Genomic DNA, 27,904 nt, shown 5'->3' with positions numbered 1-27,904 from the left:
CGAAAAAATTGTTGACAGCCCGATTATGCCTGGTAAATAAATTTGCAGGGTGGGAGGGTTTGGTTTGGGAGTAACAATATCAAGCACAAGGGTGAGAGGGCGGACAACGATGACCGGGGAAAGTAGAAGATAAAACTTGCAGCTTTATGGCATCTGGAAGATAAACATCAATTAAAATCTCGAACTGTCTGACATCACGTACCGGGTCGCCAGGTTACCCTTATCAATCTCGCAGGTAATCGTTTAAAAATGGGCTCGACCTCCAGGGAGCTCTGTTTTAAATTTTCAACACTACAGCTTCGGATACCTACGGCCAGTTAATGCAGGCACATAGGTGAGGGTACTACGATCATCAGTAGGACTCTGGTGCGTGTTGGCAGGAATTTTGGAAGCTGTGAAAGTCCAACCCGGTCAAACCATTCGAAATTTTATTCGGACTCCTGAATAGTCAGTATAGATTCCAACTCAAATGCAACGACCGATTCCGAAAACGATTGAGTTGGAATCCATACTGACTCCATTCAAAATTCCGAACCGGTTCGGAATGGGTTTAACTGGGAAGATGTCAGATAATTTCATCAGCAAAAGCAGGTAGCAATTGTGGTTAGTGGCGAAACCTTTTTAGCATTTCTTTCAAAAGCTTGAGCGTTATCGAAGAGAATGTTTTTCAGCAAACTGGTCCCGATCTGCGAATTATCCATGAGTCGTATCTTGATCGCTGAAAATAGTAGTAACATTAGCGCAATAACCAGACTATTATAACATTTTAAAAATCAAGATTTGCATTGTTGTCGTGTATTTGTTTTTCCCTGCGTAACCAAGGGATGCAAGAGGTTATTCGGAAAAAATAACAACAGATTTTTCAGTGTTGGTAGTTTCATGCATTTTCTAACCAAAAATCATGTTTGACATTACCAGTTACCTGAGTCACTGAGGGGTAGTCAGATTTGCGATGCAGTTTTGAAATTCCAGTGTCTAGTCGTGTCGTTGGCTAAGCCCCATGCAAAACTGACTCAGACATCACTTCACTAGAAGTTTAATAAATTTTTTTAACAAAGCCGAATTCACTAGCAGTCTTCGGCAAGGTTATAGACAATTAAATTATCTTTCTTATTTTCACTTACACAGTGATAATACGAAACATACAGTGCCACCTAGCGGCAAAAATGCGAGTTAGTGGGTTTTCTCCATGTAAATTGTCGAAAAATCCCATACAAACTTCAGGCATGTTGGTCCGGTAGCTAGACTTGTCCGATTTGCTTCGAATTTGGTGAAAGTACTCCTGGTGGGACTAGGAATCGAATCAGGGGTGGGCCGATAGGGGTAATTTTTTCCTGTCACTCTACGGTACAATCGTAATACCGTAATCGTAAAGACATTTCCACAATGTTCAATTGAACGTAACCAGCCATTAAATTATAGTATGGATAAATGAGAAAGGCACAATTGCATTATTGTCAAAAAGGGCCATTAAACGTATTACCACAGACCACGCAGAAAAATAATTTTTATTCTCAAATATTATAAAGGTTGAAACAACAAATTTTCCAAGTTTTTATCTTAAAATACGTTTATTTAGGCCCAAATGCTGTAGCTTAACGAGGCCGATAATTCATTTTTTTTTATATTACATGTCACATGTTAGTGGGGGAAGGGAAAGCCGTATTTAGGGGCGGCTTGCTCCCCTCTTATGTAAGTAAAGGACAAAGGTAGGAAGTGGGATACATATTGTGTAATTGACATCGTCGTTTGCTGATTGATCATTGTGGCGGATATGCACACTTTGTTGTAGTGTTGTAGTTTCCAGCCTGTAATCGCAGGGGCGAGGGGAGGGTCGATATTTCGGATAATTATTGGCACTCTATATCATCTGCATGTGCGGTATGTCATGATGTTCTGGATAGACGGTTATCAAGAAGAGTGTGCACCGAAGACTCGTGAAGCAATGCCATATTGTAGATACAGGGATAGGTTGGTGAGATTCTACTGTGAATGAGAGAGGGTAAAATGTATTAAACTTGGACATCAATGGTTTTCAAAAAGATATAGATAAGAAAAATATAGGGGTGGTCACGGCTTGCCAGGACGTCCCGGACTGGCACATAGGGTGATCTACCTCGGGCCCGAAGGGAATCTATTAGTTGGGACCTGGCAACACAGTACTCTGCGCACAGCCAAACAACATGCTCGATGTCGTGATAGCCGTTCTCACAAACACAATGATTATTTTCAGCAAGCCCTATACGACGGAGATGCGCGTCAAACGAGTAATGGTTGGACATGATCCTTGACATCGTACGAATAAAGTCCCGGTTCACATCCAACCCCTTAAACCAAGCATTCGTTGATACCTTCGGGATAATGGAATGTAGCCACCGTCCCAGATGCCCATTGCTCCATGAGGTTTGCCAACTATCGAGCGTCCTCTGACGAGAGATACTGAAAAATTCGTTGAAGCAAATTGGTCTTTCGTAAGTGTCGCCTTCTAATGCGCCCACCTTGGCTAAAGAGTCCGCCTTCTCATTGCCCGCAATAGAACAATGTGACGGGACCCAAACCAAGGTAATCTGGTAAGATTTTTCAGATAAAGCACTCAGATATTCCCGTATTTTCCCCAGGAAATACGGTGAGTGCTTTCCAGGCTTCGCCGCACGGATGGCCTCAATGGAGCTGAGACTATCCGAAACGATGAAGTAATGGTCTGAGGGCAGGGTGTCAATGATCCCGAGAGTATACTGAATGGCAGCTAATTCTGCGACGTAAATTGAAGCAGGATCATTGAGTTTGAATGAGGCAGCAAGATTTTCGTTGAAGATACCGAAGCCTGTGGACCCGTCGAGAATTGATCCGTCAGTGTAGAACATTTTGGCGCAGTCGACTTGATGGTATTTGTTATAGAAAATATTTGGGACCACTTGTGGGCGAATATGATCCGGAATTCCACAAATCTCTTCCTTCATGGATGTATCGAAAAATACAGTTGGATCAGAAGTATCTAAGAGATGAGCACGGTTGACGTTATATGTAGATGAATTGATGTTCTGTGCCATGTAATCGAAGTACAAGGACATGAATCGGGTCTGAGAATTAAGCTCGACAAGCCTTTCGCAATTTGCAATCACCAATGGGTTCAGAATATCGCATCGAATGAGCAATCGATATGAGAGGTCCCAGAATCGATTTTTCAGCGGAAGAACGCCCGCCAGCACTTCGAGACTCATCGTATGGGTCGAGTGCATGCAACCCAAGGCAATACGCAAGCAACGATACTGGATTCGCTCCAGTTTGATGAAGTGTATGTTCGCAGCGGAGCGAAAGCAGAAACATCCGTACTCCAACACTGATAATATCGTTGTTTGGTACAACCTGATTAGGTCTCCTGGATGGGCACCCCACCATGTTCCAGTTATTGTACGGAAAAAGTTGATCCTTTGTTGGCACTTCTGTTTCAGATACCTAATGTGACATCCCCAGGTACCTTTAGAGTCGAACCATACCCCGAGATATTTGAATGTTGAAGCCTGAGCAATAGTTTGATCCATTAATTGAAGCTGTAGTTGCGCTGGTTCACGCTTTCTAGAAAATACGACTAGCTCAGTTTTCTCCGTGGAGAACTCGATACCCAGTTGGAGAGCCCATGCAGACAAATTGTCCAAGGTATCTTGCAGTGGTCCTTGCAAGTCGACGGCTTTAGGACCTGTAATAGAGACCACACCGTCATCTGCAAGCTGCCTTAGCGTGCAGGAATTGACAAGACATTCGTCAATGTCATTCACGTAAAAATTGTAGAGGAGAGGGCTTAGACATGAGCCCTGGGGAAGGCCCATGTAGCTAAATCGTGATGTCGATAAATCGCCATGCGAGAAATGCATTTGTTTTTCAGACAACAGGTTTAGCAAAAAGTTATTTAAAATTGGCGAAAGACCATGCTGGTGCAACTTCTCATAAAGAATGTTGATCGAAACTGAATCGAAAGCCCCCTTAATATCCAAGAATACTGATGCCATCTGCTCTTTGTTAGCATATGCCATTTGAATTTCTGTTGAGAGCAACGCAAGGCAATCGTTCGTCCCTTTGCCTTTGCGGAAGCCAAATTGTGTATCTGACAGTAAGCCATTTGTTTCGACCCAATTGTCGAGCCGAAACAGGATCATTTTCTCGAACAACTTCCGGATACAGGACAGCATTGCGATCGGACGATACGAATTGTGGTCGGAGGCTGGTTTTCCTGGTTTTTGGATGGCGATGACCCTCACCTGTCTCCAGTCATGTGGGACAATGTTACCCTCAAGAAACCTATTAAATAAATTCAACAAGCGTCTTTTGGCAGAGTCTGGCAGATTCTTCAATAAGTTGAATTTAATTCTATCTGGCCCCGGGGCTTTATTGTTACATGATAAGAGAGCAAGTGAGAACTCCACCATCGTAAACGGTGTTTCGTTCGCGGTATTGTAAGGCGACGCGGCGCGGTAGATTTTCTGTGCCGGGGCGGAATCCGGACAAACCTTCTTGGCGAAATCGAATATCCAACGGTTTGAATATTCCACGCTCTCGTTAGTACTGTTTCGGTTTCGCATACGTCGGGCCGTGCCCCAAAGAGTGCTCATCGATGTTTCTCTTGTTAACCCGTCGACAAACCGGCGCCAGTAACTGCGTTTCTTAGCTTTCATTAAATTTTTCATTCGCTTTTCTAATATCGCGTACACTCGATAACTAGCAACTAACCCGTCGTTCCGGAAAGTTTTATACGCGGCAGCTTTCTCCGCGTACACGTCTGAGCACTCTTTGTCCCACCACGGGTTGGGAGAACGTTTTTGGGTGTTCACGTCGGGTACTCGTTTCGTCTGAGTTTGAATCGCGCTATCGAGAATCGAGTTGGACAAAAACTTATATTCTTCCTCCGGGGGAAGTATCTGTGTTGAATCGATAGTTTTGGATATCTCAGCAGCGTAGCTCTTCCAATCAATGTTTCGTGTGAGGTCATAGGGAACATTGATTGGTGTCGATGGTCTTGAACCAGTGGTGATTGCAATTACAATTGGTAAGTGGTCACTACCGTGGGGATCAGATATTACCTTCCACTTGCAATCTAACCGTAGTGATGTCGAGCATAAAGATATGTCCAGTGCACTTGCTTGCGCAGGTGGTCTAGGAATTCGTGTCATTTCCCCTGTGTTCAGAATTGTCATATTGAAGTTGTCACAAAGGTCTTGAATTGTCGAAGATCGATTATCGTCGTATAGACAGCCCCACCCCGTACCGTGAGAGTTAAAGTCTCCAAGAAGCAGGCGGGGCGAGGGAAGGTGTTCAATCACGTTGGAGAATCTTCGATATCCCATCATGGCCCTAGGAGGAATGTAAATAGAAGCAATGCAAAGATCTTTGCCTTTGATTGTTGTTTGACAAGCGACAACTTCAATGCCTGGCGTCGAAGGGAGGTTGATTCGATTGAAGGAGTAGCACTTTTTGATCCCTAAAAGTACCCCCCCCCATATGAGTCTTCTCGATCCAAGCGGATAATGTTAAAATCGTGGAAGTTGAGGTTTATATTAGAAGTTAGCCATGTTTCACATAGGGAAAATGCATCACAATGATTGTAATTTAGCAAGTGTTTTAATGAATCAATTTTGGGGATAATACTTCTGCAGTTCCACTGTAAAACAGTGATCAGATCCCTGATTCCGTCTAATAAGTTAGCCATCGAAGGATACGATCGCTGTAAGGAGGGGCCATTGTTCAGTCAACTGTTTTAAAAATGTTCTTACTGTTGGTAGAATAGCAACCAGCAAGCTTTTCATAGGATCGGTAATGTTGAAAGCTGTGAATATCCAGTCCACAATGTCAGAAAATTTAAGGAATCCCGTTTTAGGTTGAGTTTCTGACTGTAAAATTGGAGCACTTGGGATTTTTGGTGCCCCGGGGAGTGCTGGGAACTCCTGGTTGTATCTCAATTTCCCAAAACCAGGAGGTATTATCTTCGGATTTGTACCAGCCCTTCCAGTTGATGAATTATTTTTATTTTGTACCCTTGTTTGGGACAACCTAGGACCCTTACGAGGAAGTTCAGGTGAGTTTTGATTAGGTCTTTTCCTAGAGTTTCCAAGCGGAGCCAAAGAATGCCCCTCGCAAGGGTCGTTAGAGGCGTTATCGTCAGTTGGCAAGAGAGCGAATGGGTTTTCGGAGATAAGTGGAACAGCTCTTTTAAGCATTTCTGCGTAAGAGCGTCTGGAGCGATCTTTGGCGGATCGCTTCAGTTTATCCGCGCGAAGTTTGTACGTTGGGCATGTCAAAAGTGCATGCGGATTCTCCCCACAGTAAACACACTTCTCAGCAGGGCTACTGCAAGTATCATCCGCATGGCGTTCCCCACATTTACCGCACCGTTGCTTGTTGCTACAGTAGGTGGCCGTGTGACCTAGCTGCTTGCAATTGGAACAATTCATGACCCGCGGTACAAACAGGCGTACAGGTAGACGAGCTCCTCCCACTTCAACGTAGCTCGGAAGTGCAGATCCGGCGAAGGTTACGCGAAACGAGTCTGATGGATAGTAATTACCATCTTCGATGGACTTTGAGTGCAATTGCTTGCACTCCAAAATCTTAACTGATTGAAGGTTAGGGTCCTTAAAGCGGCCAGCCCCACCATTCATCAGATCATCGACAGTTAGACCCGCATCACTTACCACACCGTCGATCTCCACATCACGAGAAGGGATGTAGACGCGATACTCCAGCGTAAAGAGGCTATTTCTAACGATATCATTGGCCTGTTTCAAGTCAGTAACGACTACGCGCAGTTTGTCTGACTGAACCTTTTTAATCTCGGTTACGGCCGAGTAACGTTTTGTCAGCTCCCGTGCAACAGTTATGCTGTTTAACGGTTTATTTTTGGGCCGAAAGTATACCACCCAAGGACCAGCGGATCCATCCTGGTAAACCTTGACTCGGGGGGGCTGTGAGACATTGGGGGAAAGTGGGGGAAGTGGATCGACCATAACATTATCTGTCTCAGTATCAGATATACGTTCTTCTTCTTCATAATATTCCTCTTCGGAGGGTGATCCTTCTGTTTGTTCCATTTTGTTGCGGGAGCAACACGCTCGACCGCACTGTTTAACTTAAATCAAAATAAAAAATCAAAAGCAATAAAAAGAAAAAAATCGATAAGAAAAGTAAAAAACGAAACACTTCACCAGTTGGTTCCTGACGAGCTGGTAGGTGAATTGATCCTTCGTTTGTTTTATTCGTCACCCGCGTGACCTTCACACATTAGAGCTGATATAGCTCGTCTAAACAAAGCCGTCTTTCAGGCAAGAAAAATGTTTAGTAACGCACTTCACTGCACTACTTTAACTGATATCGCAGGTAACAATTATCACTCGCGGGACTGTTTATTAGTAATGCTTTACTGCAGCCTCTGCCACAGCAAGCACCTTCGTACCACCGAAAAAACTAAACCACACCGGAGAGAACAAAAAGCACTTGTTTCCCGGTACAAAGTTGGGTTACGAATGAAATTTTCCAAGTTGTTCTGTGTTCAATCAAAAAATATGCTGATTTAAATAATTTTTTTTGTTGAAATCGCTCTGAAAAATTTATTAGATCAAACATGGAAAACAGTCAAATCTAAAAGATATTATGTTGATCTCATCAGAATAAAACACCAAAACAAAATATAATTTTGTTGTTTCAATATGTTTGTTTTGTTATTTTAAATGCAAACAATATTTGAATCAATGCATATCAAATGTTGAATAAAAAATCATTTTGTTAGTTCAATTTCTACCTTTATTGTTTTAAAAGTATTAATTATTTGAATCAATGCATGTGAAGCGTTGAAGCAAAAGCAATTTTATTGACTCACTAGCATTATTTCAGGGAGTGAATGCAATTTTATTTTTTGCAGGGCATATGCTGCCCATCACCGACCTTTGACCCTTCCGATAAACGTCATATTATTTTGTGTAATGTTTTGAAAGTCCATGGAGTGCCATTTGAGTTTTCGATTCGTCTGCCGACACCATCGATTACAGGGCCGATTTGAGGAACAGAATATGTGGTTTTGGTTTCCTGTTACTTAAGGACGAGGAAATAATCCGCACACGCTTGTACAAAAAGCTGCAAATTGTGACCCATGATATTGAAAGGTTGGCGTGATCTGAATCTACTCGTACGCGCATGTGTTGACTATCGCTGGAAAGAAAAATATGGAGAGAGGTTAACTAAAGTAAAATGGAACAAAGTCCTAGGAACAAACCCACGATTTGCTTTAGTTAATAATCGGTAAGCACTGTGCGGTTTGTTCACGATAGAATTCATGATATCCTACTGTACCTGCGAGACGTTTTTGTACGGCTCGTGCTAAAGACGATTATTAGAAAGCATCGATACCACCATTTTTTCGCGTCAGGATTAAAGGTGTTTTTGCCTGGAGAAACAACTTGGAGTTCCGTTTAGAGGGATCCCCCAGTTACATCGTCATTCATCTTTGATTCAATTTTATTCTAGGCGAGTACAGAGATGTATTCGTCACAAATGTCCTTCCCAAGGTCTTTTCTGTTTACAATCACGATCAAATGATTGACGACCGTTTTCTGGTGTTCGGCGACGAAATCACGTCCATTGAAGGCCGCTAATAGAGCAGGAAGATTTAGAATTGTGTCATTCTAACGTCATCAGATCATATAGACGTAGTTTTTCATACATTCAAGCGTTCATATAGATGCTTCCGACGGGAAGGTAGAACTTTGTTTTATGTTAACTTCCGTTTCCTGGAAAAATACTGTGTGAGACAAGACTTCATTGATGCGAGAAGCGACTTACCACTGTGAGATAATAATCTGTGTAGTACCTTCTTGCTGTGGGGTAACAACATGCCTCTCAAAACGTTGCTTTGGAATGAACATTGTGCCAAAGATATGATTAAAGAAGCTTACGTATCGCTGGTAGAAACCCAATTTTTATTGCCACACGTAATACTACGACGGTCTACTCACGGAATAATAGTACCGTTGCTTACTTTCAGTTCGTTGCTTTGTGAAGCACCCAAATGCTCGCTGTATATCGAATTCAATTATAAACTCATCGCACTACGTATCCGACAGTAACTTAGGATGGTTTCGGGTTTTCCGGAATCCAACTCTCCTGATCCAGTATTAATGCGATTAACCCGTTTTCTTCAGTAGGAGAAGCACATGGGAACAACTTTTTCATTTGTTGGAAGAAACTTTCATTTCTTCGTGTCAATACATCAAGGTTTGAAATTATGCAATGAGTCTTTTCGAATCAATCAGTAGCAGACTTTGCTTCAATCACTATCTTTTTGTGAAATAAATAATAATTTTGTTGACCTTCGAAGATCACAGGTAATAAAACTTGCAAGATTGATTCAATAGATATTTTGGTTATTCTAACCCAAAAATGTAATTTGGTTCAATCAATTCCTTGATTGAACACAACAAAATTTTTAGATTAAAAATAAAGAAATGATTTGTTGTATCAAACATGGACAATTATTTTGCGTGCAGACATGACACTGAGAACAGTTCACTGAATAAAACGTGATCATCATTTCAAATTGGCACACTATTGCCGCCTCGTGGCGATTCTTTAAACTATATCATCTGTTTGATACATCTGTCCGTTTGACATGACGGTGCATTGGTGTGCGTAAGTAGTTATTATGAGCAAATGCACCTAACAACAAACATCAATTAAACGGAAGTCAGATTAGTCCTTGTGGGGGTGTGTGATAATTCCAAATTAAGACAGCAAACCGGATCTTTTGTTACGGAATGCTTCAACTGCAAACAGTGAAATTTTAATATTTGCATGTTTTCATGATTGGTTTAATTACAATTATTTGGTGTTACCAGCTTAACAAATGGTAGGGTTGACTCAGTATTCGTGAATTTAGTCTGTAAGTCTGGATAAATTGTGCACATGTTTTAGCTCTAAGTAAGAATTTTAGGTTAAACCACTAATTTAAGTTTTATGCCACCTAAGAATAGGTTAAACTGCACTGCAAATTTAGTTTTAAATTAATTTTTAAATAGTTAGATAAAGTATTCTGTAAATTAAAGAGAAAATAATCGTCCTAATTCTATCTACTGCTGCTGTGTTTTTCCAAGTGACAGTTTTCTGCCTTCCGTTTCATCAACGCCGCACAGATTCAGGTAGGACTGAAATGATCGCGCCGCTGTGTGCTGCATACCTTCGGGGCTTCGCCGTCACAGTCCTTTAAATTTGTATTCCGAAATGAATGAATTGTAGGAAAGGTAGAGGCTTCTTTACGGGCAACTCCACCATATGAGGAAACTGAACAATGGGTAGGTCACGTTACCTAGAAAGGATTATCTTAAACACAGAAAGCAATGAGGACAATTTGATCCGTGCTGTAATGTGGACCCCACAGGTTGTGCTGAAGATTGTGGAAAGTGCTTGTTTGACTAGATTGAAATTGAATATTTCCACACAATGCCATTTGATTTTCATTATTTTATTTTCAACTGGATTAGTTTTAACTCTTAACAATGTGTCAAATAACTTCCTAATCGACTCTCATTTGATGGCCAGCAGAAAAAACATGCGGAATTAATTGCGAACTCTTCCAAAATCATCGTCTTTGCGGTGCATTTTGATGGCCACTGCTTCATGCATACATTGCTCCTCTAAAGTTTACCCTCGTTTTGTTCATGCAGAAATCACCTTAAAGTTTTGATTTCAAGACGAACGGTTACTACAATCAATTTTATAGCACCAGTTTATTTTTGTTTGTTCCTAACATAGTTCATCTAGCACAATAACTACAATAACAAAACGCGGACGCTTAATGGTATGGTATGGTATAGGCCGTAAAATTCTGCAACACTTTGGTGATCTCGAGTGTCATGTCTGATAGGTATGTGGTTCATCGTTGCCAGATTCCTTTTGCATGCTTTTCACAATTGCTAAAAATAATTGTACCTTAAAGATCGTATCTCAACCAAGAATTCCCGATACTAGCTGCATAAAAAAAATTAAATTTTATTTTAATTCAGGATTTTTTATTCAATTTGTATAAAATGTTGATGTGTATGAAAAGTAGTCAGAATAGATTCAGCAGCACCGTTTATCGAATTGGAGCATTTGATAATTAATGCACAAAAACGTTGAAAAATATGTATTACCCAAGTTTAATATGTTTTAATTATTTACTTTAACTGAATTTATCAATAAAACTGACTGAAAATTGTTCTTCTAAAGTTATGTTTTATTTACAGTAAGGTTTTTACACAAAATTGCACCACCTTTTATAAAAGTGTCAATCATCCCGTAAGAAATATTGCGACGAAAAATAATCGTATAGCGTCTCCTTTGGAAAAGCACGGACAATATTGAGGTTAGGGCTGGATCAAATTAGCTACGCAATCGTCTTCTCTTCTCTTAGATGAGTACAAGTTCTTTATCCATTAAGTGGGTTATTTCACTTCTATTGAATGAGTAGTTTTCTACGCAGTAATGGGTACTTTATTTTATCAGTGTTATGAAAAATCGACATAGATTTTTCATTAGGGCTTAAATCGCAAATGCAAACAAACTGCGTTTTCACTATTACGACATTATGCAACAAAAATACTACAAGATTGAGGTGAAAATTAGTTAAAATGGTTTTTAGTTCGATGTATAATTAAAGAAAACAAAACGGCGAAACATGCATTTTCTTCGAGATTTCGACTTAGGCCCTTCTTCTCATATGGAATATAAAGGCCAAACTTACATTTTTAGACAGAAGCGGGCGTACGGTTATTATTCACAAATAAAAGAATAAACGGCGGTTCTGTTATATAAATGATAAGCAATATCTACTATGATCATGTCTACTCGATAGTTGTTGCACATAAACATTCGAATATTTCGATATTTTCATGAAATTTGAAGAAAAGACTCACGCGCCCTTTCTTTTACATTGGGTTTCTATGCGCCCATTTGCTGAGCCCTATTAAAAAGAATACTGTCAAGCTCGCCCATTTACCCAGCCCTACCCAGCAAGACAGAGTCAGTTTAGCCCATTTACCGCGCCCTTCTGAAAATTATGTACACGGTTTAGCCCTTCCGCAAATGGTGGTTGCTGAAGGGCGAAATCACGACTGGGATGCAAATTGGGCGTAAGCATTTTTTTAGTTTCTACCCACTAGAAGCACATAGGAATAAATTCTTTGTTATATTGTCATAAGGTTTAACGAAAAATGCTTCCGGAAAAACACGGTCATAAAGTAATTTATACCTACAATAAAAACTACATTTAGAAAACCTTCGCCGAATATTGAAACTGATTTTTCTCCATTTGAGTACATTGCGACTTAGGCCCTAATGAAAGATCTGTGTCGAAATTGTCAAGGTCAGAATCAGGGTTGTAACCGTAAATATATTACTTTTTTGACGCATGCTACAATATTTTTTTCAGTGCAGGATCTCCTCACCACGCGATGTAAAACATTGAACCCGCAATCATCGTTTGTCAATAATCGGATTTGTTGTGTTTATTCTGGATATTTTTAATTTTTGTTGAGAAAATTTGTTTTGCTTCCTTTAAAATGTCTACATACGCTGCCCAGATGATTTGTCCTTGCTGTTCCGACACAACCGGAACAGGTCAGACGTGCAAGGAGTGTGGGCAGCTATGCTGCACCAGTTGCTCTCAAGAACCGAGTGAGCGCGTTTCGCTGTTCACAGCACCGTTCGTGCTTTGCTCGCGGTGTTTCCGCCAAAGGTCGGAAACGGAAGAAACCAACAAATGTGAACTACACCCAGACCGCAGTCCGAATCTGTATTGTCTCACATGCGAAAAACTGATATGTTGCGACTGTTTCATAATGCAGGCCGATCACAAGCGGCATACGATCGACAGTGTGGAAATAGTATATCGTCAGAAGCTGTTAGAAACGGTGGAAAAATTTCGAGAGATTCCAAAACAATTAAAGCTGATCGATAGGAGCGTGGTCCGACAAGTAGACGAAAATTTGAAAATGATTGAAGAAGTGGAGCAGCAGCTTCTGACGGATGTACACCGGCTTGTCCAGCAGCAGACATCGATTATACTGGCCCAAACCGAACAAAAAAAGCGAACACTTCTTCATACTAAGGAAGTTCTCGATCGAACAGATTTACAGCAACGAAAGATTTTGGAAGAAATCAAAGGGTTGAACACTAACGAGTTTTTACATATTCAAGAATCTTTGAATAGAAGATGTGATATGATTTTGAAGGATGTGGGGCAGTTGCGCGTAGAACCGATCCGTTGGGATGATATTCAATGGTAAGAGTAATGAATGAAGTAGGAAACATCAACTTACCATCTTATTTTTAGTGATCTTATTCCAGCTTGTAAGTTGCAAACAATAGTCCTAAATATCCCGGGAGATCTCGTTTTGGAGGGCAAACCAGTTTTGATTCAGTTAATGGATGATTATGTAATCCAGTGGACCGTGACCTTCTACCTAAATCCATCAACGATTGGATTGGAGATGTATCCCAATCAGGTGTTGGACGAGTTTCCGTTTAGAACCTTCGTGGAAATTTCCCATCCGACGACAATGAAAATAACCGGTGCAAGCTTTAGCTTCCGCGAGTCGATGGATCGCAGTGAACTAGTTTCGATAGACAAGCTTAAGGCTGGTGGATATTTGTCAGACGAAGGAGACTTGAAGCTACGAATCGGAGTCCGTCCTGAGAATATCACAGATGAGAATCGTTTAGTTAAAATGTTTTTACTCGAGCAACGCAAACGAAATGATCGTTTGACGGTGGAGGTAGCTGTACTCAAGGATCAGTATGTCACCCTACAAGCGGATAGTTCCCGTGTCAGATCCGATTCAAATCTAGCGAAGGAATCGTACGAAACATTGATATTAAACTTAAAGAAAGAGATTGCAAAGTTAAAGCAGGCCGCCGAAAAATGTCCGACCACTCCGAGCAGTCTTGATAGTATCTCGTTCGCACCAACGGACGATGCCAAGCAGAAACTGACGCTGGATATGAAACGTCTGCAAGCCAAACTTGAGACAATGAAGATAGCGATGAAATCGATGTAAGTGATTGTTTGTGAAAGATTTCTTTCTGGTTGCGTGACTAACATTTTTGTAGGAATCCTTTTGCTATCGGAAGTTTTGAGATATACCGTTGGTCTAGAGAGACGAAATTCTATTCACCGCACATCACGTCGTACAACGGAATTACGGTTTACGTGATCGTGCAGCCCAATTTCGCCAACAACAGCAATCCGGCGGTTAACGCCTACATCTGTTGGGCGAAAGGGCCAAAGAAGAGGTGTGTACTAATACTGCACTATATGCTATAGTCATACATTAACTTATTTCCAATACTAATAGGTGTGAAGTGTTCATCGAAGTGATCAACGAGTACGAGGAGGATTGTGTCCGGGAGGATCGTGTATTTGACTTTTCCAAAGGAACAAGCTTCTCGTGGCAGAGTGTGATCACACATTATAAACTATTTCGCGAGGGAGGTTTTCTTGAGGATGATAACCTGACGATTCAATTTGGCTTGAGACCACTGTTGGAGTGAATTATTTTTTTGCGGAAAAGGGGACAGTTGTTGGTATACTTTTATGCAGTTATAGATTATTGCTTTTGATGGTTTACTGAATTTTTACCACGAAGTTGGGGAAGCTTTTGTTATACTTATTTTGAATTCTTTGATATTTCGTTTTTGTTTTATGTTATAATGTTCTCGAACATTGAATGATCGATTTTTTATGAAATCAACTAACCAGACTAATTCGTTAGAAAAATAAAAAAATAACGCCAGTCGCGAAGTTCGTTCTTTTTTTTGTTTGTATTATGCGCTTTATATGATGGGGGGAAGGGGAGGAGTTGATTCTCTAATCTTCCGGTCATCACATCACATGCTTTGGTATTCTTAGTACGTATAACAAACATAAAGATGTGACACAAGGTGCCAAGAGCGCACTAAAATCCTGTCAATCCTATTTTTCATTGGATTGTCTGCTCTAAATATTGCACCAGAGGACATATTCATTAATGATATCGGATATTGTCAATAGGTGAAGAGCATCACGTAACGAGATAAAAATAAAAATGAATTTTAGACGTATCAGCGGATCAGGGATAAAAAATGAGCAACATTGTTTATGAATGGCCCCCAAACAAAGAATATTAGATAACGAATATCACGTAACATCGGCGACAGACCATTGGAATCAAGGCCAAGTTCCCCCTGGGTCGTGCAAAACTGAGAAGAAACATCAATTTAGGCACAGATAGCAGACGTCCATTTATTTTATTTTTTTTTGTCTTCATTTGTTTCTCTTGCTACAATATATGCAACTCGGTGCAAGAGAACGTGACGGCCAAGGAAACGGAAAGCCGATAGCCCAAAAAGATCAGGAACAGGAAGGAGGACTACGAACAAGGAAACAACAAATGAGAAATCGTTTACTTATTTATTATAACTACGTAACTAATCACAATTATTTTGCTTTTCTTGTTTCGTTTCAGCAAACCAAAATCTATACGGACTAGCACCTACGAATAGTTAGGCTTTGTAGGCTCCTATCTTGACAGAGTCTATATGGTCTGCCAGGAGGTGACACTGTACGAGATGACGCTGGGCCTGTGGCCTTCGACTGGCATGGTCCATTCTCATTGATTCGGTAGTCTTCTTGGCTGGTTGGTAGATATGTGCTCCTACTTGCAAGTTGATCAATTTGCTTGTGTGGGGGACATGTGGATCCTACTAGTTGTCGACTCTTTTGATCGTGAGTATGAGGCTAGTTCAGGAAAGGAGTGCAGGACTGGCACCTAAGAGATAGTTAATTATTCAGGACTTGTTCTTATGATTATTAAACTCGACCAAGCACACCGGCTCTCAGAAATGATAAGCAACCCTTTCGGGTCGGTGTGGTCTGTTCGAGTCGAACCAGGGGGACATTCTGTTCGAGAAAACTTTATGGGGAATAAATATTTCTTATGCCTTTATTGGCAGAGATTCTTTTTGCGAAATCCTAAAATACCTTCACTGGTATAGCTACTCAGGATAATAATAATGGAAAAATTAAGGGTTTGCCTGGTCCATAATGTAATTAATACGTATATTGACTAGAACAGGGATAATCGAGTTATGTTATAAGATAGAGAAGAAACAGCACAGTTGTAGGAAAAGTATTCGCGAGTAAGGATTAATACTGCTAGTATGTTTACCGTTTCAATTAATAGTCTATTGATCCGCTTCGGACCTAGGAGACAAAAAGGAGATTAGGAAGAGACAGAAGCGGATTCAATGCGAAATTTGCCAATATGACGTTGACTCCAAGGCGGTAAGATGATTTTCCATAGGATGACGACTAGATGACACGACGTTACATGCTCTAAACTTGCGCCAAATAGTTTGCATGTATGTATGAATGTTAGCCCGTATGTATGCGTGGATGTGTATAGGAACCATGTACCCCTGAGCAACATGGAAGGACAGCCTCTGAGCCGCCAAAACGCTCATGGGAAGCCGAGTGCGCGGTCGTAGGTGTGACCATAAAATACTGCACACACTGTCAAGTGCAACGGAGAGACGGTAGGTGTACAGTTAATGCACATAGGTTGCAGAAATAGGTTGTTGAGACAGCCCGATTGCACACTGATAAATAACAACAATTATGCGCTTTATATGATGCTTTCATTGGTTTTATGTTATCTATCTATTTTATCTAGATTAGTTTGCGTTTCTTTGTAGGTGAATGGACAATAAGTCTGGTCTAGGCTAGATGGATGATTCAAGCTAGTCATGGATCATGTGCATTTGGTGCAACGTCAGATGTTGATTTAAGCTGTTGTCAACCCCTATTCGACAGTTTTCACGACGCCACCTGCGTTCCCAGTTCTACCAACACTCAAGATTTATTGGGATTCTTCCAGATTCAGATTGATACTTGTCTGATCCAGACAACTTGAAATGTAAATCAATGTAAGTTACAAGAATGCATCGTTGATTTTAAACTGTCTTATGGGCAACAAATACAGATTTTTGAAAAAAAACTACAAGGGGCAGCACTATGGGGTTGCACGAACTGTAGAGTAGGACTATACTACTAGATGTAAAATATTTATTTTCTTAGTACATTTATAGTAATAATAAATCAAATATATTTCTTACGTATAGTTTAAGCACAACCAATCAATATCGAATGTTACATATTGAACCAAACCTTCTTGGTTATCAGGTCATTTCATTTGTAGTAGGTGATCGAATCCAATTAAACTTATTTGAGAAGATCTGAAGAAAGAAGACAGAAAACCGTGACCGAGCTAATATCTGGAACTAAATATTTATAGCACAAGATCAGCTTTTAAAAATTGTAAAAACTTGTGTGGTAAAAAACACGAAGAAAAATCAAATTTCATGTATAGATCAAGCTTTCTAGTTATATTTTAACATCATCGTAACTTTCCTAAAATACAAATACAAATGTAGCGAATGTAGTGGTCTTAATCATATATCGAAGCTATAAATATACATGAATCGAGAACAATTTTATATATGCACTTAGATGCGTTTTTGCAACGGTTTTTCGAGTGGCAGTGTATTCATTCATAAATGGGCTTTGTAGTATGTACCTATTAGCAGAATAAAAAAGGATAGGTTGAGTGGAAATGAATCACGTGAAGTGGAAATGAATCAATGAATGGATCGAACGTAAATATTAAATTTTCGTTGTGCTTTCCATCGATCCGCGTAAATTTGTTGCTAAGAAAGTTTTCGTCTTTGCGCAACGAATGCACAAATTGCTATCATGCAGGTTACGCATGCAACCGCTAACAAACAGTGATGCCACATTGAAATCTACGTTTCGACCAAAAATATATTTTTACCATCTGTGATAACTGAAACAGGAAAAAGAATCTGTGAAAATCTATGATAAATTTCCGAAAAATCTGTAAAAAATCACAATATTTCCAAAAATCTGTGAAATTTTCATCAAAATGCCAAAAAGCCATCCGGCCGGTTGTCACGGTAAAGATAGATACGTCTACCTTTATCAGGGCACATGTTAGTGAACTCGGGTGATTCGTAGTTATTTTGCCTAAGCTTGACCCTCATTAACAGAAGGCAAAGATTAAGCCCGTACGATATTAAGCCTGTTCTAATGACCCTGCCACTTCTAGTTTTCCGATCTGTTTACTTCACATCCTTGCTCTCACTTGAGTACTATAGCTCTAAATTTCATAACTTTCCCTGCCCAGTAATCTCTAGCTAATTGAATGTCGTTAAAACGTAAAAAAGAAAATGTGACTAACATAGTCGAAATAAAAAAGGAAGAAAAAAAAATAACCCAACTACTTTTGAAGTGTCCGTTAAAGTTTTTACCGAGGGGCAAGCACTAGCAGGTTTGAGTGCGTTGTATTGAAAATACCAAACATATTTTTAATATAATTAAAGTAAATAATGAAAGTATTTAAAAATACTTCTGTTGTACTTAATAAGGTACTTAATGTAATTAACGTCGATGTGTGAGTACTTAAAGTATTTAAAGTACATATTGACGGTAATTAAAATATTTTGCGTATTTAAAGTACGAAGTTACTGTACTTAAAATCTTTTCTGTAATTAAAGTACAATGAATTTGATACGTACTTTTTAAATAGTTGTGGTATTTAAGGTACTTAATGTAACTAATAGGGATCTTTAATTTGGAAAAATTGTGCCAGTTTTTCATATGTATTGATAGCGGGTGTCCTTACGAGTACACTCATATCATTCTTAAACCTGAATTATTCTTTTATGATTTTTAAATTTAAAAAAAATCACATTAAATTCAACCAGCAAACTGACAGTTGTCCTACTAAATGACGTATCTGCAAATATCTCGTTCGCCTCATTGTTAACCGGGACAGCACCCCACACAGCATGATCTGGTATTTTTTCAATCCGTTAGCAGCATGCCATCCCAAATTTCATCTGCAAACTATGGTAGATCTGATAAGGCAACCTATAGAGTCGTGCAAGTCGCATCGGTTTGGATGTGTTATTGCCCTAAAAGGAAACAAACTAAAAAATGTTTTTTTCAATAGTTTCAGGCCAAAAAATTGAAAAAGGACTGAGATATTAACTCACGGTACTGATCTGCATCAGAATATGCCTTAACCCGCACACTCCTAAAGATCCCTATTAAGTACTACTTTTGGCACTGCGTCGTATTGAAGATTTAGTGCTTGCCCCTCGGTTTTTACACAACTTGTTCGATCAAGATGGACGTCTGTTCTGTGATTTATAGTATTTTGTGGTACTTTTGACCTATTCAAGCTGAAAATATATATTTTTGCAGTGTAACGGACTTTAACGCTGTGAAAACACAGCGCAGTGATCTGCTCCGCCTGCCGTTCAACATGCAACTGAGCTTGTCCGGCCAAGTCCGTTCTTTAAATAGTCGATTATGACGTCATTCATAGAAGCGTAGCGCGCTAGGTACACAAATCTCATGTTGGACTTGGGAAGCGCTAACTTCTGTATGTAAATGCGCGACCTTTTGACTAGGTTGTACATTATTTAAATTTTTAATGCCACGATTTAAAAAATCTTTGGGAAGTATTTCGGGGCGATATGCGCAAAAAAAATTAAAATTTATCGTGGCTGAATTATATGCGTTTAAAATTGGACCACTTTTCCTTACGATTAAGTTGAAGACAATCTGAACTATAAAACTTTTTCTCTTTAACAGATCCTTCGCCTACCTGCATCTTTCGATCCTTCGTGCCAACACCGTATGACAAAACAGCCCTCAAACTGTGCTACGAAATGTGGATGTCAAACTGTATACCACTTTGCTTGCGTCTTTCCCATAGTTTTACCATGCTGCACGCGAAACCATTGGGCAGACTCGTGCATTTATCCGCGGTCGCCATTACGATTTTCTGTCGAGTCGCGAATTCGTACGGGGACATACACCATAATAAATCCGTGCAGTGGTGCAAAAGGCTGCTCTAGAATGCGTGAGAAAAAATTGTGAATCGTCGAGTGCAAGTGATTCGTGGGGGGGAAATAATGCCCTCGATCCGTTCCGAGCAGCAATGAAACCAGTGGAAAAGGGCGCTACGATGAAGCCCGGCCCCGATGGTGGCCAAATAGTGTCGAACAGTGAGCTCCTAGTGGCGAAAAACGAGTGTAGTAAATATTGCAGGCAGCAAAAGCAAGAGGAAAAGTTCAGTGGCTGCAGCAAAAATAGTGCTAATAACAGCGTTCAGATCTCAAAAACAGAACCAATCTCAGCCGCGGAATCGATCGCGGAAGCAGGCTATCGGAAAAGTACAACAAACCCGTCGTCATCGTCACCCGCGGCGGTCGATTCGATTTCAGCTGTAGTCGGAACGACAAAGATGACGATGGAAATGTTGGCGACGGTGGCGGAGCAGGGCGCGAAGGCGTCGAAAAATCACGTAGACAGTAGTAGTAGCAGCAGCGGCGGTGGCGGCAGCAATAGCAGCACCGCGAAAACTTCTTTGGCTAAAAATAATGATAAAGGCGGAACACCGGCGAAGGATATCATCGGGGACCGTTCTGATAATGGTAAATGTTTTTTTCTTTCTTCTGGTAACCTTCTCCGCGTACTTTTTGCATACCAACAGGTCTGATTATTTGCGTTTGAACTCGAATCTCACAAAGGTTGGTTTATGCAATGGGTGATTCAGAAGGGAAAGGAATTCTTCGCGTGTTTTTGCAATGGTTAAATCAACAACAGTTAAACTGGACTCGTAACATTCTAGCATATTCTGAGAGAGAAATGCTAATGCTCGAGTGAAAATAGTGCGTTTGCTAAACAGATTTAATGTTTAAATTTGGATCTTGATGTAATGTGATTGTTTTTTTTTTTTTGGATCTTGATGTGATTTCCTAAACTTCTATCCTTGACCTGATATACAGTCAGATTTTCGGAACCAATAAAACAATAAATTACAAATTATAATTTAAACGAGTGGTTCACGGTATATTTCCGTGACCTGAGACACTGTAAACTCACAACCTTTCGTGCAAATAATGAAATAGGATATATAAATACTAAAAGCGCCTACTATGTTAAACCACATAAACGCAAAGATTACCCAAAAACAAAGTTTGAACGTGTAAGTAGTAGTGCTTGAAAATCAAAACAAAACAATAATTTTACATAACATCAAGGTGGCATTTATAACATTGTCATTATGTATTAATTATGGATGTATTCTTGGTTCAAGCATTGCATTTGCGTTTGAGAGAAGTAAGCAGTTGTCATAAAGATATACTTAACGTGATTATGGTCATTTACTGCCCTACACACATAATTGTCTCATGTACACAAGGAATTCCATTTAGCATGGGACAAATATGCGTATAACGGCAGTATAAAGTAACTATAGAAATTAGTCAGCAATTTCGTTTCATCACTATTATCTTGGTGGTACAGCAATCCGGGTGTTCCTAATCATGATCGAATGTGTTCCAGTACTTCACAGTTATACGCTCTTAGGTCGCCAGTCTCCAGTCACTTGTACGCCCGTCATACATGTATCTATCTCGATTACACACAGCCAGAAAGCGCAGAGTCTGCCTCTTAGTGAAATGTTCTCTGCTGAACATAGCTTTTGTTGATCTGTTCTCCGGCATTCACGCTATATGACCTGATCTGTATCTAGACTAATCCATCAACTCATGAACCGGGGACCAATGGCTTTACTTCCCTTCCAAAGGAAGGCATGACCCGAGATTTTTTTTCACCTCGGAAACATCTCAATGATCTCAGAGCGAGTAAAGGTGCTTTAACCTAGGCTTATTAGCCAGGGCAAGGTGTAAATACCTCTGTCCCATTCCAAAGGACCAATGGAGTGACATTAATCTTCTTAGCCAAGTCACTCCCAACCATTTATTATATCCCCTTCAAAATGAAACGATCGGTACGGTTATCCTCGTTTCTTCCTCATTTAAGATTCAAAATAACTCGTTAATTAAATTATTCATTACATGAATCGTTTAATTGCCGTCTACTTTTGAAACATCTTCAAATCCAACTCTGCAGAGTAGGCCTGGCCGTTTTAATATTTGTGGCATATCAAAATATGCTTCAAATATTAATTTTGACAAGAAAAACACTACAGAATCAATGCAGTGTTTTCCAGGATGCTTTTCAATACTGGCTGTGTAAGGGTTAGAATAGAATAGAACCTCGGAAACATCTCAATGATCTCGGCTGGGACTGAACCCAAGACCAACTGGGGTGAGTGACGGTTGCGCTTTCCGATCAACCATCGGTGCCGTTCTATGTCAGCGTGTTTGAATATTAACCCCTAGAGATCGTAATTAATGCATCTGCGTCATCCTGCATGGTTCCACTGAGTATTTTGCGCAGGATTCTCTCAAACTCAACACGTACTCGATAGTCTGTCTCATTCAACGATCACGCTTCATAGTCGTACAGAGCAACAGGGAGTATCAACGATTTGTATAGAACAAGTAATATTCAGCGCCTGTAGGCACTGTGACTTCAATTAGTATTCAATCCATTTGAATCTGATGTGAAAATAATTTCCGCTTCAAAACTAATACAGTACGGATTGCTTCGTTTTCTACCAATTACTTACCTTACCGTTCAGGCTAGAGCCTTGTTGTCTCTTGCTGTATGCAGAAGCCGTCTCCACTCCATTCTGTCCATTGCTACTTGTCGCCAGTCTCGCAGTCTTAGAAGAGTCCGTAGGTCATCCTCTATTTGGTCGATCCACCGTGCATGGTTCTTCCAGCAGCTGATGCAACTGCGCCACGTTCCATCTTCCATCTGCACGCCACCATAGTTGGTACGCAACACCTTTCGTTCGAAAACTCCAAGGGTGCGTTGGTCCTCCACGAGCATAGTCCAATTCTCGTGGCCGTAGAGGACCAATCAGCGACTTGTAGATAATCAACTTCGTGCGGCGGCGAATTTTGTTCGACCGGAGCGTCCTACGGAGTCCAAGGTAGGCACGATTTGTCGCCAAGATCCGTCTCTTAATTTCTCTGCCGGTATCATTGTCGGCGGTTACCAGTGAGCCCAGAGACACAAATTCGTCGACCATCTCAATTTCGTCACCGTCAATCCGAGCTCGGGATGGGAGGTTCACATTGTCGTCTCTAGAACCTCTTCCTCTCATGTATTTTGTCTTCGAAACGTTGATGGCAAGTCTAATCCTGCTGGCTTCGGCTTTCAATCTGATGTACGTTTCCGACATTGCCTTAAAGTTCCGTGCCATTATGTCAATGTCGTCGGCGAAGCCAAGAAGCTGGACGGACTTTCTGACAATCGTTCCTCTCGTGTCTATCCCCGCTCTCCTTATTACACCTTCTAACGCAACGTTGAACAGCAGGCACGATAGACCATCACCTTGCCGTAACCCTCTTCGAGATTCAAAGGGACTCGAGAGTTTCCCTGATACTCGATCAACGCACATCATCCGATCCATCGTCGCTTTGACTAGTCGTGTTCGCTTATCCGGAAAACCGTACTTGTACATTATCTGCCATAGCTGATCTCGATCGATTGTGTCATACGCCGATTTGAAATCGGTCGACAAATGATGTGTGGGCACGTTGTATTCGCGGCACTTCTGCAGAACCTGCCGAATTACGAATATTTGGTCCATGGTGCCGCGGGCGGCAAATGGTGACAATCGGCGGAAAGAATTTGGGAGAGGACCTTGTAGGCGGCACTAAGTAGTGTGATCGCGCGGTAGTTGCAGCAATCCAGCAAACCACAACGAGTCGCTGCCGCCGCCAATTTAACTCCTTCTCTAGGACGAACCATCAACCGAATTTGTGTCGATAATGCTGCCATTCTTGCAGCAATTGCCAAACTGAAAGCATCTTTTTACCCGGGTCCAGATGGTGTTCACTCGATTTTTGTCAAAAAGTGCATCAGCGGGCTTCTTGAACCACTTCGGCGAGTCTTCGAGCTATCACTCACTACTGGTACATTCCATTCCTGCTGGAAAGCAGCGCACATGTTTCCAGTTCATAAAAAAGGAAACAAATCGAACATTGACAATTATCGGGGAATCTCGTGTTTAAGTGCCGTATCAAAACTGTTCGAGCTGGTTGTGTTAGATCCAGAGGCGACGCGTGGTTCCACTGTCAACCTGTTCAATATACCACCATATACCCTTAAAACGTCACAATTTTCTCTATGAGATGTTTCTGTTCAGCTGATTCTTTCGTCGACGATTTCATCCAACATCTAACGAATAGGACCAATGAAAAATGTTTGTTGACAGAAAATTTCGCTGAAGCTGACCAAAACAAATTTGTTGTCAAATCCCACCAGTGAATTGTCCAACAAACTTCTTGTAGAATGCCTAATTTACCGTAGAAAAAGAACAAAAAATATATAACATATCCGAGAAGGTTACCACTTAATTAGAATTGAAAAAGATTTCTTAACAGAAACATAAGTAATACAACCAAGTATAAAGAGATTAAAACTTCTATATCGTTGTATGATTTTAATTAACTTGCAATGTAAAAACTTATTTCTTATACACCGAGAATTATTCGTCCTTCTGTTTAAGAAAGATTGAAACATTTGTCAACTGGTTTAAGAAAATACCTTAATTCTTTCAAATTTGATAGAAATTTGAATGTTGTATTTTCCTCGCAAATTATCGTAGCAAACAGGCGTTTAACATCCACGCGTTCATGATTAGAACAACCCCTGATTTGAGTTTGTCTATATTACACATTCAGTAGACACACTTTTAGCATGTAAATGCAAAGATCAAACGATTTCTTTGACGCAAAAGTAGACGGTTCATTATTATAGTTGAACCAACCAAATATATACGCGCTTGTAACTAGTATGTCCCAGGGGCAGAAACATCTTGTTAGGCTACCCAAGAAAAAAAAGCGTTCAACCACCAGCTATGAAATTATCGATTATATGCTGATTGTTCCTACTTGTTCAGTGAACAGGTTGAACGTACCGACGCGTCACCTCTGGTAAGATCCTATTTTTTTTCACTGCAATCACTACATTGCAGATGACCAACACGGTTTCATGCCTAAACGATCGACAACAACAAACCTGCTCTCGTTCACAACAAATGTAATGGATGGATTCGCCGACGGATTACAAACCGATGCTATTTAAATGGATCTATCAGCGGCCTTCGACAAAATCAACCATAATATCGCAATAGCGAAGCTGGACAAACTCGGCATTCATGGACAACTTCTGCGTTGGTTTCGTTCCTACCTCGATGGAAGGCAGCTCCAAATCAGCATTAAGGACTGTCTATCCGCACCATTCTTCGCTACATCCGGCATGCCACAAGGAAGCCATCTCGGTCCAGTAATATTCCTCCTCTACTTTAATGACGTCAATTTCACATTACAAGGACCCCGCCTTTCTTTCGCCGACGACATGAAATTTTTTCAATAAATACGGGATAAAACCGATGCCGAGCTTCTTCAGAGGGAACTGGACAGCTTTAGTAGGTGGTGTGATCTAAACAGAATGGTTTTAAACCCGAGCAAATGCTTAATCGTTACGTTCACGCGGAAACGCCATCCGACTCAGTTTAAATACCATTTTTTCGGCTCGAGTATTCCAAGACACTCACATCAAAGATTTCGGAGTCATCATGGATTCGGCACTAACATTCAAACCACATACTTCATACATCGTGGATAAGGCATAAAGACAGCTTGGGTCCATCTTCCGAATAGCGAAATACTTCAGGGACGTATATTGTCTTAAATCGCTTTACTGTGCGTTGATCCGCTCAACGTTAGAATATTGTTCGGCTGTTTGGAATCCGTACTACCAGAACGGGATTGACAAATCAAGGCTGTTCAACCCTTCGGCATCTCCTATGGCGAAACAGATTTCAGCTACCGAGCTATGAAAACCGTTGCCAGCTAATACACCTCGATACACTTAGCATTCGGAGAGACTGCTCTCGAGCCTTGTCCGTCTCGGACTTACTCTCTGCCAGAGTGGATTGCCCTACAATCCTCGGACGTCTGGATCTTCAAGCCCGCGTTCGAGCTCTACGTAATAACTCTCTTCTGCGAGCTCCGTTTAGGAGAACCAACTATGGTTGCCAGAGCGCTGTTACCGGACTCCAGCGAATTTTGGCGACGGCCTTTGACTTCAACCGGACGCGGAATGCGATAAAAGCGAAAATGTTGGCAATTTTAAATGTAATTAGTTTAAGAAACCAACATTGTGGCCAAGGGGCCTGTTGGTGAAGGTAATAAACATAAACAATCCAACTTGTCACCCTTTTTGTAGATTGGGCAAATGACACCTTCCATCCACTCCTCCGGAAGAATCTCTCCCTCCCAAATTTTGGCGATTACCCAGTGCAGCGCTCTAGCCATTGTTTCACCACCGTATATTTAATAGCTCGCTGGGTAGTTGATCCACACCGGCAGCTTTGTTGTTTTTCAGCCGACCGATCTTCTCCTTGAATTTTTGGCGATCAGGGGCCGGTAGCCTATCGTCTTCTGCGCGTGCTCCAACATCCGTTGCCATACCGCCTTGGATCAGTGCTGCTTCACCGTTGAGGTGCTCGTCATAGTACTGCTTCCACCTCTCAATCACCTCACACTCGTTCGTAAGAAGGTTGCCGTCGTTTTCTACCAATTACCAAGGACTTTCCAGAACTTATAGTAATTTTTAATTTATTGATGGAAAAATGCCTGATGGGTTACGCTTTTGTTAGGACAAGAAAAATGTTTTGCCTCTTTCACTGTTCTGCGATCGATTTAAATTAAGTCAATGTGATACATGAAGCCAAAAAGCATTAAAATTCTCGTGACGATAGTTGCGTTTCCTCGTGTATCAAATATTCGTATCCCTCCTTCGAACGCTCCATTGGAGAAAAATTAATAAGCCTGCTTCACTCGAGTGTATAGCTCTTGAAGATATGGCATATCATTCCGTCAAACCAATCAGAAGGAATTTCTTCTTCCTTCCAGTTTACATCAATCACGCGATGGACTGCTAGAAGTTCAAACGGAGCTCCACTCTTACTCTGGAGCAAGCAAGGCGATTACGATTACGTTATAAGCTTCCAATCAGTTTCCCTTGCACATTGCCAGGCCAGTCTCATGATGGAACTACCATCTTGAATATAGCATACGAGGCACCGCATTTTCCTTCAGCCGCCCGTTCCATACCAGACGATGTATCAAACCGCTCTTAACGTGAACAACAGACTCTCTTTGGTTTTCTCCTTATTTGGCATACAACCAACGGTCCTACTGGGGTTGGTTACACTAACTTGCGCTAAGGTAGCTCAAGCACAATATAACATATTTATTTATGAAAATCAAATAAATACCCTAAAAGCGTATTTTTCTTACCTTCTGTAGGAAATGTTAAGTTTATGTTTAAATCCATTTGATGCAAACGGTACATTAAGGCGGAACTGATTGATGGAACAATAGCTCCGGAACATGGATTTGAGATGGTTAGCACATACACACCTTCAACAGTGCTAGTTGGGCTGCAATCACCACTTCGCTACACAGACTGAGGGTTCCCGAATACCTCTGCAGGATTCTGAGGAGCTTCTTTCAGAACCGGACCTCGATCTACGAAACTGACACCCGGAAAAAGAAGTGTAGTCGCAACAGCTAGCATTCCACTACGTTCCATATTCGATGCGAGTGTTGAAGCTGCACCTCCCCAGGAGCGTAAAGATTGTCGATCTTTCGAACGTTGTGCTTTTAGTGATCTTTTCGAATCACTAGTGAGAGTAGAAGTACTCGTACCGGAGGTTGTGAAAGACTGGATGCGGAAGAAAAAAACTGGCGGTACCTCACCACAAAACCGAGTTGGTTTTGAGAAGCAACCGAAAGACAGTGCAATAGGCGAGAATTTCGGTCGGAGAGT

General features: G+C 40.9%; 3 protein-coding genes across 3 annotated transcripts in view; 2 read left to right on the top strand and 1 right to left on the bottom strand.

Moving 5' to 3' along the window:
• The window catches only part of LOC131682643 (UDP-glycosyltransferase UGT5-like), an 82,284-nt gene that overhangs the window by 8,393 nt on the left and 45,987 nt on the right, over window positions 1-27,904 (bottom strand). The window lies entirely within an intron of this gene.
• LOC131682641 (uncharacterized) lies at window positions 12,576-14,584 on the top strand. The gene is made up of 4 exons (XM_058964292.1): window positions 12,576-13,297; window positions 13,349-14,068; window positions 14,125-14,307; window positions 14,370-14,584. The coding sequence occupies exons 1-4, from the start codon at window positions 12,576-12,578 to the stop codon at window positions 14,563-14,565; spliced, it is 1,821 nt and encodes a 606-aa protein (XP_058820275.1). The 3' UTR covers window positions 14,566-14,584.
• Window positions 19,894-27,904, top strand: part of LOC131682637 (uncharacterized) — a 47,084-nt gene continuing 39,073 nt past the window's right edge. The window contains exon 1 of the mRNA XM_058964285.1: window positions 19,894-20,574. Within this exon, the coding sequence (XP_058820268.1) occupies window positions 20,079-20,574 (496 nt within the window). The 5' untranslated portion in view covers window positions 19,894-20,078. The remainder of the gene's footprint in view (window positions 20,575-27,904) is intronic.

The sequence above is a fragment of the Topomyia yanbarensis genome, chromosome 2, assembly GCF_030247195.1.
Source record: "Topomyia yanbarensis strain Yona2022 chromosome 2, ASM3024719v1, whole genome shotgun sequence".
NCBI classification, from domain to species: domain Eukaryota; kingdom Metazoa; phylum Arthropoda; class Insecta; order Diptera; family Culicidae; genus Topomyia; species Topomyia yanbarensis.
This window is presented reverse-complemented; position numbering and strand designations above follow the sequence as displayed.